At 62.7% G+C, this 14,544-nt stretch overlaps 1 protein-coding gene across 8 annotated transcripts in view; it reads right to left on the reverse strand.

The window, feature by feature from the left end:
* The window catches only part of Arhgef10l (Rho guanine nucleotide exchange factor 10 like), a 124,642-nt gene that overhangs the window by 25,233 nt on the left and 84,865 nt on the right, over window positions 1–14,544 (reverse strand). For all 8 annotated transcript variants that reach the window (XM_047548063.1, XM_047548084.1, XM_047548080.1 and 5 more), the window contains 4 exons: window positions 9,518–9,639; window positions 4,206–4,292; window positions 2,116–2,339; window positions 469–623 (listed from right to left, as the gene is read on the reverse strand). In XM_047548063.1, the coding sequence (XP_047404019.1) occupies window positions 469–623; window positions 2,116–2,339; window positions 4,206–4,292; window positions 9,518–9,639 (588 nt within the window). The remainder of the gene's footprint in view (window positions 1–468; window positions 624–2,115; window positions 2,340–4,205; window positions 4,293–9,517; window positions 9,640–14,544) is intronic.

A 14,544-nucleotide genomic window follows, 5' to 3' on the forward strand; every position in this document is an offset into this window, starting at 1 on the left:
CGTGAGACTCGGGGTGGCGCGCGGGCCAGGCCTTCGCCCAGCCAGGAGCACAGCCGCCCAGACGGCCCGGCTGCCCTCAGCCACCGCCGGACGGTGCGTCACCTCCGCTGAGCTCTCACCCAGCAGGACCCTGGGCAGGGTCGCAAGCACTGTCCCCACGTTGCCGAAGGGCCCAAGGCCCAGAGGAAAAGCCACTCACAGGGGACTCTGCTGTCATCAGGACCGAGCCCGAGCGGAAGCTGGTCTCCCCAGCCCCAATCCCTCTTACCCCTGGTCTCGGCCCACGGGCATGGCGGTGAGCCCTCTGCCTGCAGGGATCCCCTGTGGACACCTCACGTGAGACCCCAGAGGGCACAGGACCCCAACCCTCCTGCATGGAGAGTCCCTGTGTGGGGCCTGCTCCTTGGGCAGCCTCTGGCTGCGCTCCTGGCGCCCCCAGCCACCCCAGGCCCCGCCCACCGTCCTCACCGCTGGTCCGAGGGTAGGCGGCGAGCGTCCCGTCCTGCAAGCCGGCCAGAAGGTGGAAGGGGCTGTGCCGCAGGCAGAGCACGGGTTGCAGGCCTGGACTCCTGCAGGTCGCCAGGCACTGGGTGCCAGTGTCCACGCTGCCGTAGAGCAGGATGCTGCGGAGGCGGAGGCAGACACGGCTCACTGGGCGCCCACGCCACACCCTACCCGCCATGGCCCAGCTGGGCAGCTGGACATGGGTGCTCCCTGTGGGCACGCAGGCTTTGCCAAGGCAGCTCTTGGAGGATGGCCCTCCCTGGCCCCTGTCACGAGGGTGACTCTGGGGCTCTGGAGGCAATAAGATGAAGGGGTGACAGCCGAATTCAAATCCAGACGGCCTCCTCCTGACCTGGACTGCCGAGCCTCGGTTCTCACCAAGAGCCAGGGCCACAGCGCCTCCACCAGGGCGCACCGCATAGCACACACCACCTGGACCACCTGGAAGCAGCTGCTAGGGACAGGAAGCCAGGCTCCCGGCAGGGGCGGGAGGCCACAGCAGCACCTTCCAGGAAGGCTGGGGGCCGGCAGAGCAGGGCTCCAGAGGGGGCTGCCAAACATGGGCCTTTGGGGACTAGTGAGAATGTTCTAGAACTAGACAGCGGCTCCTGGAAGTCACTTTAAAATGGATAAAATGGTGAATTTTATCTTGCTAAAAAATACAAGGTTGGGCTGGGGTTGTGGCTCAGGGGTGGAGCACTTGCCTGGCTCGATTCTCAGCACCACATAGAAATAAATAAATAAAGGTTCGTCGACCATTTAAGAATATTTTTAAAATAAAGTAAAATAAAAGGTGCTCCCAGGGTCCCTCCTGTGTCCCAGCCCCGGCAGGGCACAGGCTGCGGACTCTGCGGAGCTCGGCGCGGCTCGAGCTGGTTCCACACGGAGCCGGAGCCATGGCTCCAGCCTCTTCCCCTGTGGCTGCCGAGCATGTCGGGTGCCCCGGAATCACTCTCTGCCTCCTCTCCAGCACAGGGGCGAAGAGCAGGGACACGGAGGCCCAGGCACAGAGAGGCCAGGCCGAGGCCTCCGAGGTCTTGGGGAGCCCTCGCCTTCGCCTCCCGCTCAGAGGATGAGCCCCCACACTGCCTCCCGCAGGCTGCTCCCAACAAGGTCCCCCAGCTGCACCCGTGCTTGACCAACTCCCCAAACCCCACACTGGGCGCCCACCCAGGGACCTCAGACCTGGGCCCACCCCAGGACCTCCGGCACTAGGGAACAGAGGCCATGGGTGGGTGAACACCAATGACAGGAAGGGACCTGAAGGGCCCATGCCCCCGCGTCTCCAGGGACTCGCAGTGGCCCACGTGGGGGCATTGACCCCCTTCATGGAGAAGCTAAGGCTGAGAGAGACCCACAGCCAGGAAGGGCAGGGCCAAGACTGAACCCAGACTCGGTGACAGAGAGCCAGTGTCTCCCCCACAGTGCCACACTGCCTGGGCGGAAGCCAGCAGGCTAAAGCAGAAGAGGCCGCTGACACTTGGCTCCTGCACCGGGGGGTCTGGCCCACACTTTCCAACCAGCCAGAGGCACTGAATGCAGGTGGGTGGCCAGCAGGTCAGGAAGGCTAGGCATCGCCCCTCCCCTGCCGACCCAGCACAGGCCCTTCACCTGCCGTCCTGGAGCCCAAGGCAGATGGTGGGACGCACTGCAGGAGGGGGGTCAGCCGCTGTCTGGCTCGCGTCTCCGCCCTCTGCCTCCTCATCTGGTTCCGGAATGTACTCCATGCAAAGCACTGGGGCGGCCAGCGGGAAGGACTTGACGGTGCGGGGCGAGGGCCGGTTCAGGGAGAAGATCTCCACCTGGCCCCCGGCGCCTTCCTGCCCACCCCCGACCTGGGGGCAGAGACCCAGAGAGGCCGTCAGGTGGGAACCACGGGGGAGGTGGGGCCAGGCCCTGCCTTTCCAAACTGCTCCCACACTGAGGTTAGACATCCAAAGGAGGCCCTCCTGCCCACACCCGTCCTGTGGTCACGAAGGTCACTTGTCTCCAGCTGCACAACAATAAACTGGCTCCGGGAAACAAAGGATATCAGTAAGGAGCTACCCTGGCGGCTTTCCATTTCCTCCTCTGCAGGGGGCGCTCCAACCAGTGTTCAGTAAGAATCTATTCTGCCTTCTTAAAATGATCCACTCTGTCTTGTTCACTGTTTCACCCTGTGTCTAGCATGTGGTATGCACTTAATGTATACTTGGTGGTAGATGGATGGGCACATAGATGCGTGTGTGGGGTGTGTGGATGAATGAATGGATGGATGGAAGGATGGATGGATGGAAGGATGGATGGAAGGATGGGTAGATGGAGGATGGATGGGTGGGTGGGTGGATGGATGATGAATGGACAGATGGAAGGATAGATGGAAGGATGGATGCATGGATGGGTGGATGAATGGATGGGTGGATGGATGGGTTGGTGGGTGAGTGAATGGATGTGAGTGAATGGGTGGGTGGATGGATGGATGGATGGACAGATGGATGGATAGGTGGGTGCATAGATGGATGGGTGAAAGAATGGATGAAGAGATGGATGGATGGGTGGATGGAGGGGTAGATGGATAGATGGGCGGGTGGGTGTGTGGATGGATGAATGGATGGATGGATGGTGAATGGATGAATGGAAGGATGGATGGATGGATGGATGGAAGAATGGATGGGTTGGTGGGTGGTGGATCGATGGGTGGGTGGTGGAAGGATGGATGGATGGGTGGATGGATGGGTGGGTGGGTGAATGCATTGGTGGTAGGTGGGTGGATGGATGGATAAGTGAGTGGATGGATGGATGGCTGGGTGGATGGCTGGGTGGGTGAATGGATTGGTGGTGAGTGGGTGGATGGATGGATGAATGGTGAATGGATGAATGGAAGGATGGATGGATGGATGGATGGGTGAATGGGTGGATGGGAGGGTGAATGGATGGGTGGGTGGATGGATGGATGAATGGATGGATGGATGAGTTGGTGGGTGGATGGGTTTACAGAAGGATGACAATGTGGGATGGATGAGTGGATTCATGGATGGTTGCATGGATGACTGGTGGCTGGGTGGACAGGTCGGTGGATAGGCGGATGATGGGTAGGTGGGTGGATGAATGAGTGGATGGATGGATGGACAGGTGAATGGATGCTGCACACATGAATGAATGGATACACCATTTGCTAGATAATGGGGAAACAGGGAAGACAGATCAATCTCAGGAGGGGCTCTGGGCTGGGCTCTGACGGGCACACCAGGCCTTGCTGCCCAGGTGATGTAGGCAGGAATAAGCAGGAGGAGTGGAAGGCTGTCAGGTGACAGAGAGGTTGGGCCTCTGCTGTGAAAGGCACCATCTGCACATCAGGAGCATCTGGATTAAAGAAGCTTCGCCGGGAATCCCAGAAAGGTGGGCTGGAATCCGTGTGGCCTTGGGAGCAGCCAGCCTGTCCCCTGGGGGAGGACCCCGCTTCGTTTCCTTGACAGCACTATGCCGTCTGTGAGAGTTGCGCTCTCCCATCGTTCCTGGTGCTCTGCTGCCCGGGGAGGGTGCTCATCCCCGCTCCTGGCACAGAGTCTGGCCCTGAAGGATCCCAGGAAGACCCTGGTGGCCGGAGCTGCTCTGGGGGCAGGCGGCTTTCTCCAGCACCCCTCCCGGGCAGCCCCTGCTCCTACCCCAAGGCCAGAACTCCTGACAGGAGAGATGGGGGATGGGGCAGGGGAGGTACTTACCCAGAGGTAGCCCTGTGGAAGGGAAGTGCTGACAGCCGAGAAGCCCAGCAGGGGACAGTTGACAGGACTGTGGACCAGGGCCCCGAGCTGCAGAGACAGAGATGGCACACGAGGGGTTAATCACTGAGGTGTCAAGACGTCAACGTCCTGCAGATTCCTGGGCCCCATCCAGCTCCACAGAGAACTGCTGGTGGGAGCCAGGAAAGCCATACAAGTCCCAGGGTCTTCAGGAAGTTCCTACACTACGTATGTGACCACCACTCTTCTGGAAACTTCTGACCAGAAGGGGTCTGAATGAGGCCCTGTGTCAGCCCAGGGTCTCAGAAATTGGACAGCGTCCACATCGGTTTGTTGAAAAGCACTAAGGGCCACTCCCTTATTTTGAGAACAGAAAGGATGGGGTTCCCAGAGGGCAAAGGGCAGCTCCAGGCCACACAGGAGGTGAGCAGCAGGGCTTGGATGCACTGCTCGCTCCCTGGCCCCTGTGTCCCTCCCAAGATCCACACCAGGCCGGGAGAGGGCTGCTGGGGCTCCAACCAGGACCAGAGAGCTGGGGCGGCTTGTGCTGGTACACAGACTGGGAGTCCTGTCTGTCACCAGCTGTCACCAGGACCACCTGCTGCTTGCCCAGCTCCTGCATCCCATCCCCAAAGCCCACACTGGGTGGCCTCTTGGAAGTCTGTCTCCTGAGCCACATCTGGCCAGGAGGGTGGCCATGTGAGGACAGAGCGGGGTAGCCGGAGGGAGCAGGAGGAAGGATCGGCCGCTGCCCTTTCCCAGGCAGGTGCTGCCCTCTGCTGGTGCTGGAGGCCCAGCCTGCCCTGGCTCTGCTGGAACCTTCTAAGGAAACTCCCAATGGCTGCGGCCTTGGACAAGGGGGCCCAAGAAGGCCACCTCATCCAGCCTCCCCAGGCAGCAGTTGGCCATCCTGAAGCTCAGTGGGGGGACACGATCTGCTCAGGCCACACAGAAAGCTAGAAGCAGAGGCAGGAACAGAATTCAAACTCTCCTTTCCTGGTCCAGGGTCCTGTCTACCCTGGACAGGGCTGAATTCTACCCAGAAGCCAGGTCAGAGGCTTTGGAACTCAGGAGACCCACTCTGCTAGAGGGGAGCACCCTGAGGAGGAGGCGTCCCTAACCCTGGCCTCCTGGCCTCCTGGCCTCCTGGCCTCCCGGCCTCCTCTTCGTGGTGGCCATTGCGGGCCAAGGGTGCTAGCCCCTTCTGCCGGCTGCTGCTCCACTCCTCTCAGCGGGCGGGCCGCTGCTTGCCAGCTCAGAGTTTCCATGGCAACTCCAGCTGAATCAACAGAACCAGGTCGGAGATGATGGCGACAAACTCAAGTCACTCCCGAGGGGCAAGTCTGGCCCAAGCCAGGAAGCTGACTCCTGGAAAGCCAGGTGCCCAGTGGTAAGCCAGGGAAGGGAGCGCCGCAGCTGCCCCGGCCGGGCTCCCGCCCAGCTTGGTGGTTACAGATGGCGCCCCGAGCAACGAGTTCCCTGGGAGCAAAGTGGGGGCCTGGCATCTCCCCGGGACGGTGGTGGGGACTGGAGAGGGCGCGGGCAAAGCCCGAGCCCGCGCTGGCATCTGGCACCCGGCAGCCGCTGCAGACGGAGGGCCTCCCTGGGGACGCCATACCAGCTCTTCCCGCAGCAGAGCAGGGCTGTGGGCAGGGCTGCCACGGATGGGCACGGGCACAGCTGGCAGTCCCAAAGCTGTGGTTTGGAACTGGCTGGAGTGCGTACCCCAAAGTGCTGGAAGCTTGGCCCCAGGGTGGCCGTTCTGAGGTGGCAGGACCTTTAAGAGATGGGGAGTCGGGAGAGGTGACAGTCACTGGGGCGTCGCCCTTGGAAGAAACTGTCATGCCCGTGGAACACCGGTTAGTTTCCGAGAGAATGAGCTGCTTAAGAGCCCGCCTGGCCCGGGAACCCTGGCTTCCTGTCCTGCCACGTGATCACCCTCACGAGCGCTCCTGCCATCACAGTGCCATCGCTGAGACCTGGTCAGAGGCCAAACAGATGGGGTACTTCATCTTAGACTTCAGACTCCAAAACTGTGAGTTAAATAAAGCTCTTTTCTTATAACGTTCTCAGTCTCAAGTATTTTGTTACAGTAACAGAAAGGAGATTAAGATACCAACCAATAGCAGTTCTGCCTAACGGAGGCCTGTGAAGATCCAGACAAGGCCACTAAGCTGCCCACCGGAATCCTAGCAAGCCTGGACACAGAGCCCCTGCAGGTCAGGGCCATGGTCACCATGTCTCCCAGGGCGCTCGAGTCTTAAAGTACTTCAAAGTGCACAGTCTGCCCAGCCTGGCCCCAGGCAGGCCATGAGCTGATCTCAGCTCACCTCTTGCCCTCCAACTGTCCCTCTAGGGACACTCTTTCCACTTGGTTGGAGCTGGGGTCCCAAGAAGAATGCTCTAGCACCCCAGGAGTCAGGCCTTTGGAAACGGCCCGAGGTCCCAGGGACCTCCTCTTTCTAGAGATGAGACTGTCCCCAGGCGTTTGCTTCCATTTCCCGAACCCTGAGTGCAACTGGCTGAATCCTATTAAATGACTTGAACTGTACCAGTGAGCCCTGGTTGTGACCCAGTCCAGCAGCCACCAGGGCCACCAGCTCACCCACTGAAGACACTGTGGCACCACCAGCTAAAGCGGCTTTCCTGGGTCCCACGGCTGGATTCAACCAGGACGCCAACTCCCCTGAGTCGGAGGCCTGGTGTGGCCCAGCCTGGGCAGGCCCGTCAGCACCGGGAGGAGACTGCATCCTGTTCCGAAGGGCAGACGACACACCGCAGGCAGCCGTGCAAGGACCCGTCCTACCTCCACTGGAAAGGGCAGTGGGGGCCGGCAACCCCCCAGCCCAGTGCAAGCCTTCCCTGGTGGTGGCGGGTGGCCGGCTCTCATGAGGCCGCCTGGGAGCCAGCCAGGGCTGGGGGGGGGCCCAGGCCGCGGCCCACGCTCACGTCTGCTCCTGCAGGGAGCGGCCAAGGCCCTGGCCCTCCAGTCGCTTCCTCTGGCTGCCGGCACGGAGCTGACGGGCACACCTCTGGTCTGGGGGAGGTGGGCATGAGACAGCAGAACGGGCTCAGGGTCCAGCATGGGACATGCAGGCTCCAGGATGTCCCCCATTGCCCACAGAGACTCACTCCCCTGGCCAGCATGGGCGGCTCCTCAGGACACAGTGCACGGGGGCCACGGCAGCGGAGGATGCTCTGGGCCACGCATTCCTTAGCCCAAGAACTCCGAAGGGGAGACTGGGACCTCAACCCTAGTGGAGGCAGAGAGGCCCCCAGGGTCAGCCTCCTGCATGGGATGCACCAAGGCCAAGTGAGTCACAGGGTGACCCCAAGAATTCATTCCCCCTGGACTCTGGTCTCCACCCCAGGCCCAATCCCAGCCTTTATTTACCAAAAGCGAGCAGCCAAACCACAGGCTGGAGTCTGTAGAGTTGATTTTCCCCCGAAATAACTGCATTAAAATATTATTTATCTTGATCATGGAGATTTGGAGCATCTGCCTACATTTGGCAGCTGAAGCGACAGCCTTACTCACCTTTTCCAGGTTCTAGCCCTGGCCTCCATGCCTCACCCTGGCCTCCACATCACAGCCTCCCCCTGCACTAGCCTCTGGTCCGTCCCCACTAACCACCATGCCCCTCTTCACTACAGCTCACTGCCAGCCAGAAGGATCCGAGGGATTCAAAACAGGAGTCAGAGGGTGCTGGTCCCAGGCTGGGAGCAACCCAGGGCTTTCTGCAGCTCTGAGAACAAAGCCATGCCTGCCCAGCCTGGCCACCCACTGACCCCCACTGACCACACTGCCCGCTGCCAGGATTGGCGTGTCCCCTCCAAAACTCATGTTGGAATCTAATTGCAATCGTAACAGTACAAAAGACGAGGACGTTGAGATAATCAGGCCATGAGGGCTCTGCCCTCCTGCATTGATTAGGGCACTATCCTGGTGGAGGCTCCCTAATAAAGAATTCAACCCAATCTCCTCACGGGCACGCCTGCGCTTCCACCTTCCACCACAGAGTGGCGCAGCACGAAGGCCTCTGCAGATGCCAGCGCCAGCCCTCAGACTTCCCAGTCCACAGAACCGTGAGCCAAATTAACTCCTGTTGGCTTTCTAGTATAGCTGCAGAAAACCAGCTAAGCCGCCTCCTGCGCACCAGGCGGCAGCCCACCAGCCTCCCCAACTGCTGCCATCTCAGCCTGTGCTGCTTCGTCTCCTCGGAATATCATTCCCTGGGTCCTTCTTGCCATTCAGGTCTCAGCCTAAATGCCACCTCCTCCTAACATCGGAGTTTCTGCAGCGTGCACAGGGCTCCACCTCACTCCTGCTGGGTCACTGCCTGTCTGCCCTGGACTGAGAGCTAGGAGGTGGGGCCTCTCAGGTCCCAGTCACCACCGCGTCCCGGGTCTAGCACACATAGGTGCTCACGAGTTACGTGAGTGGAGACGGAGGAACACACGAATGAACAATGGACTTACATCTCAAGGCTGTTCTTTCAGCTGCTTAGAGCCCCAGTCTACAGCCCAGTCGGCAAGAATCCTGGGACTATTTATCTGGCCTGGGTCCCACGCTTCTCTCCCGTCCCCAGAGCTGAGATGTCCTCATCTGCTTGGGAGAGGATGGACATAGTTGATCCAGATGGAGGGGTGAGCGCTGCCAGGACATAAGGCACAGGTGACCGGTGGGGGCCGGGCCTCCCAGTGGCTAGGACCACGGTGCTGGAACAGGCAGAGTCAGCTTGCAGTCCCTTACTAGCTGCGTCGCTTTGGGAAGCCGTGTCCCCTGCCCAGCCTGCATCTCCTGGTCTGTGGCCTGGACACAGAACCCTCTGCTGCAGGGCTCCCACAAGTACCCAGACAAGAATGACTGCCTCCCCCCGAGCAGCTCAGCCACACCGACAGACAGAAGCACGGTGGCATGGGAGACCTCGTGACCAGGGTGGTCCCCACGCTGGAGCAGCCCCGGCCTGGTGGCATCAGGAAGGGCGCCCCCAGCATCTGACACAGCCACCCAGCAGACCCCGGAGCCGGGCCAGACCGAGGAGCTCACTGCCTCATCTCAGAGTAATGGAACTTTCCACTCATGTGGCCCCATGCTGGCCACTCACCCCCATCCTTTTGTTGGAAAGCTGACCCTGGGGGCAACCAAAAGGCTTGACCGACTCTGTCCATAAAGAGTGGAGAAGCTGCTGGCACCTGGAACCCAGGCCTGTCCAGCTAAGGTGGGCACTACCTGGAAAGGCAGGCTCTCCGGTGAGGGGGATCCCCAACCGCCTTCGCGTGGGTGCACTCACCTGCAGACTGAGGGCCCGGGAGGAGAAGGCGGGGACGCAGCAGGACAGGATGGGGCACCAGAAGGGGGCTTTGCTCTTCCTGTCCTCGTCTGGACACAGCCAGCCTGGCTGGTTCTCCTCCCCTGCAGGGAGGAAGGTGGTAGGTGGAGCTGGTCAGTCCCATCCAGGCGGTGAGCGGCTCTCCGTCTAGGAGCAGTCCCCAGAGGCCGACCCCACAGGGACCTGCACTGCCCTGGCCAGTCGCCCTCCACCACACTCCTGCCCATCTGAGATGATGTCCAGTCTCACTCCACAGACATGGCCTGGGCCCCAGACAGGGGGCTGGGAAACTAAGGCTCAAGTCCCCGCTTGACTCCATCACCAAGCAACCCTGGTCCTTTTGTTCACCCATAAAATGGATGAGGAGAACCTTCATCCTGCAGGTGCTACAGAACCAGTGAGAAACAGAAGGGAAAGGCTTCAGTTAAACACTGAGATGACGCCCGGCATGCAGGGCAGGCCTGCGACCCCAGGAGGCTGAGGCAGGAGGATCGAGTTCAAAGCCAGCCTCAGCCACAGCCAGGTCCTGCGGGCGCGGGCGGGAGGCGGGGGACCCTCCCGCGGCACCCTCTGTCCTGGCAGGCTGGAGACACCGCTTCTGCTCCGTGCTGGCTCCTCTTTACGCCTGGGTGGGGTGCACGTGGAGGCCAGGCTCTGCCCCTGCACCAGGCCTCCCGCCACGTCCCCAGTGACAGCCCTGCTCTCGGTACTGGACACACCACAGGCCGCGGTGCACCCGGGAGCACACGAGCCTCCGCCGAGTTCTCACAGGGCAGGTGCCCGACACCCGCTGTGCCCACACGTCTGCTGAGCGTCAGAGAAGGGCTGGACGCCCGGGGGTCACCACGGGGACAGGCAGCCGACGCTGCCACCAGACAAAGGTGGCCCCCGAGGGTCCAGCTTGGCCAGGGTCACTGGGCGAGGGGCAGGCGTGGACGCACCGAGGGTCAGGCCTGACAGGCGAGGGTTGGCAAGGCACCAGCACGGCTCCCACCCTGGCCGAGGTGACAGGGCCGCTCCCCCGAGCTGGCCCGGGGCGGCCTTGCCAGCCTCCTCCCCGCTGGGCCCCGGAGACGACCACAGAAGACCTGCCGTGCACCAGAAAAGGAGGAGGAAGAGCTGACGTGCGGAAGGCCCAGGCCACCAGGGCCAGCACGCGCGTCACCGTGAGACGTCACCTCCTCTGGTCCTCCTGGCGGCCGCGGGGTGGAGGGAGGGCTTCCACCTGCGTGCTGAGCAGGGAAGCCAGTCAGGAGGAGGGCCCAGGCCCAGGTGCCGAGGAACGACTCAGGGCACCCGGCCCAGCACCCAGGCGACCCAGCGCAGCACTGACGCACGGCGAGAACGGGCAGCACCGTCCCGTCGTTGGCATTCCTGTGGGGGCTGCCCTGCGGCCTCTCGGGCAAGCCCTCCAGGGGGCCAGTGAAGACAGGCAGGACCTGCGACCCTCCTGCCCTCGGGGCCCTGCAGCCCAGCAGGGCCTGCCCGCCACATCAGGCCCGTCCGGCGGAGCCCTGGCACTGGGCCCCTCCAGCCCGGCAACGGGTCGCCACGTGTATTTCTGTCGATCGACCCTTCCAGGTGCTGCCGACCCTGCTGCAGTCGGGAGCGTTACAAGGAAATGGAGGTGCTGTCCCCACCTGCCACCACCGTTGTCCCCTCACAAAACCACCAGGGCCGAGGCCAAAGCAGAGCTGCTGCTGCTGACGCTGAGAGCCCACTCGGCACGAGGGGCACCAAGACCTGGCACCGAGGGCAGAGCTGTGACTTCCAACTGACGGCACGTGGGGGCTTATGTGCCTGACCATTCCGACAGCACCCACTGAACACTCACGGGGCAGCCGGGCAGCTCTGGGGTGGGAAGCACCCAGCTCAGAGCAATCCCCTCGGATTTGTAGGAGAGCCCACTTCAACTCACTGTGCGACACCACGCTGGGTACTGAACCTCTCTGAGCCTATTGCCTCATCTAGAAAACAGGAGAAATAATCCCACACCTGGCGTTTCTGCAGCACTGGGACACTAAGTGCACTGCCCAGCGCAGGCCGGGCCACCCGGATAGCGATCACTGTCCTTGCTGCCAACAGACTGCCCGTCAATATTCCCGGGAGGCTGGGTCCGTCTCTGGCCCTGACCTGCTTCTCCGGCCTAACCTGCCTCCCAAGTCCTACTGTGTGCAGTCCCACGGTCCCATGTCTACTGTCACAGTGGTCCCTGTGGACAGCCCAGACGTCGGGCTGGCAGGGCCTCGGCGCACACCTCACCTGTCACCCAGGGAGGCCAGGCTCAGCCACGGTTGGAGTAAAACCAGGGGTGCCATGGCGGATGCCCTGGGTCCTGCCCCTTGCAGCGTGGGGCACGAACATGGGGCAGTTTTAGGACGTGCTCAGCACCAGGACGGCCACGACCGGGAGTCGCTGGGACCTGAGGTGGCAAGTGAACCAAACCAGCCCTGCTCCGGGCCGTGCCCTCAATCCCGCGAGGCCCTGCGTGCAGCACCGCAGCCTGCCAGGCCCAGCTCCTCTCGGGAGGGGCGAGGCTCCCGGCCCGACGCGGGGCCTGGGAGCAGGGGAGGGGCCTGGGGTCTGCGCCCCTTCCCAAGCCTGTGCAGACGGAGACCAAAGGTCAGCAAGGGCGGGAGGCAGTGACCCTGGGCCACCCCCACTGCGGGGTGCGGGCACTCCTTGTCCTGGGGGCTTAGGGCCAGCGCTGGCTGTCCCTGCCCCTTCCGTGCCACGAGAGCCCTGGGCGCTTGTCCCAGGCATCTGGGGTTCGTTTGCTGAGGCCACCAGACCTGGAAGCGGCAGGGCTGGGAACTGGACGCAGGCAGCCATGGCCCATGTCACCCGGTGCGCGACCACCCGCACCGGCTCCCAACCTTCCCGCGCCTGAGACTGGCCTTGGAGCTCCAGGCCACCACAGGTGGGCTCAGGAGGGAGGCCTGCCTGTCCCGGGCCACATGACTGTCCGGGGTCTGCGCTGGGTCCCCAGGTCCCTTCACGGCTCCCTGCCCGTCCAAGGAGCAGAAGGCCCTCCCAGACCCCAGGCCCTGCAGCGCACCCACCCCGTCCAGTCTCGGGTGGCCTTCGGCCGGGCCCACTGCAGCAGAGAGGGAGGAGGAGACAGAAAATAAACACAGACAGGAGGAGCGTCTAGGGAGCACATGCTGCGTGTCTGCCGCCTCCAGAAGCTTCTGCTCCGAGGCTCTGAGGCTTCTCCCCACCAGGCACTGCAGCTAAAAGACCAAAGTGGCAAAATGAAGAAACAAAAGGAACCAGTCATCAAGCCCCCGGGGGACCCAGGCATTCAAATAAGACGACCTCCTTCCCAAGGCCCCTGGAGCTCCCGCCATGAGGCCGCGAAGCTAGGATTCACGGCGGAGGCGCCTCTGCCCCAGAGCAGGCGCAACGGCGGGGCTCCGGCGCTGGCCTGGGTGGCAGCTCAGGCACGGTGGGGAGGGGAGCAGGTGGCCTGCGGCCCGGTTGGAAGCCACCTCTGCCCTTCTGAGGGCCAGAATCCCGCAGCCCTGGGCCAGGGTCAGCAGGAGGGGCGACACCCGCCCAGATCACGGGAAGGGCCGAGCAGAGCCCCTGCCCTCTTCACAAGCCCCGCCCTCCCTCCCCACTCCACGCTGCCCCCCAAGGCCCTCTGCACTGCAGCCAGAGTGACCCCTTGGACCACAATCTGAGGGTGACACCGTCCACCCTCCATGCCCCACAAACAGCTCCCCAGCACGCCCAGCACAAGCCCCGGGGGCCGTGCCCTAATTTTCTGGACAACCTGCACCCCCAACCCACCCACGTCCTTCCCTCCTTCCACGATCAGTGCTGGCCACACTGGCCTTCCTTCTGTCCCCACTCCAGGACACCTGCACTCGAGGTTCCTAAGCCTGGATCACTTTGCCCAGATCTGTGCACAGCTTCAGATGCCACGCTGGCAGCCTCCCCACGCTCAGTGACAGCCCCCCCCACGCTCGGTGACAGCCCCCCCCACACTCGGTGACAGCCTCCCGCTGTCCCTGTGCAGGGCAGGCCCCTTCCTGCCGTCCACCTGCCCTCCCGAGGTGAAGTTCCGGGAGCAGTGCTCTTCCTGGGTTTCGTTATCACTCTTGCCTGGACTGCAGGGACCCTGTGCACGTTGGGAGAGCCAAGGGACAGGCGCGTGCGGCTCCTTCCACAAAGGTCCGAGGCCCTGCTGGGCTGGGCGCGGGCTCGCTGGGGAGCCCAGCTACTGGGAAAGCTAAGCCCAAGGGTCTCAAGCCTGAGGCTGCCCGGGCAGCTCAGCGAGACCCTGCCTCAAAGTAGAAAGGGCTGGGGATGCAGCGCAGTGGGAGAGCGCCCTGCGTTCAATCCCCCGCTCCAGGAAAAGAACAAGAACGAGCCGCTGGAGATCTGTACTGTCCACACAGAGACCACCGGAAAACAGAATCGTCCCTGTCACTGGCCAGACGGGCTCCAGGAGTCATGGGGACTGACGGCTCTGACAGGCGGGAACACAGCCTCATGGACACAGACCGGAGAGCCTGAAGGCATGAACGGCCGGCAGCCGGGGCCTCGCCAGCTCTGCTGGGGACGGAGCCTGCTCCCCGCCCGCCTGGAACCCCAGAGCTGCCCTTCTGCTGGGCCCCTCACGCAAATCGCTGCCCTGCCCGGGCCTCAAAATCCTCCGGGGCGAACGGGTCCCCGGAAGACCTAGCCAGGGTCACCGAGAACGTGAGAGAAGAGCAGGGTGCTCAGGAAGCGCCCCACACCGTAAGCACTGGATGCCATTCCCCCAGCGTCAGCACCCTGCGGGCACAGGGGACAGGAGCGCCGAGGGCCCAGGTGGCACCTCAGCTGAGTCCCATGACAGGCGGGAGGTGCAGCTCTACCAAGGTTTCATTCGGTGACACAAATCCCGCCCTCCTAAAGTGGACACCTCCCCGATCCAGGCGCGGTGGGCCCGGGATGCCCCTCCGAGCTGACTTTAGCATGTCCACACCGTCCCATCA

Source organism: Sciurus carolinensis, chromosome 1, assembly GCF_902686445.1.
Source record: "Sciurus carolinensis chromosome 1, mSciCar1.2, whole genome shotgun sequence".
In the NCBI taxonomy this organism is placed as follows: Eukaryota; Metazoa; Chordata; class Mammalia; order Rodentia; family Sciuridae; genus Sciurus; species Sciurus carolinensis.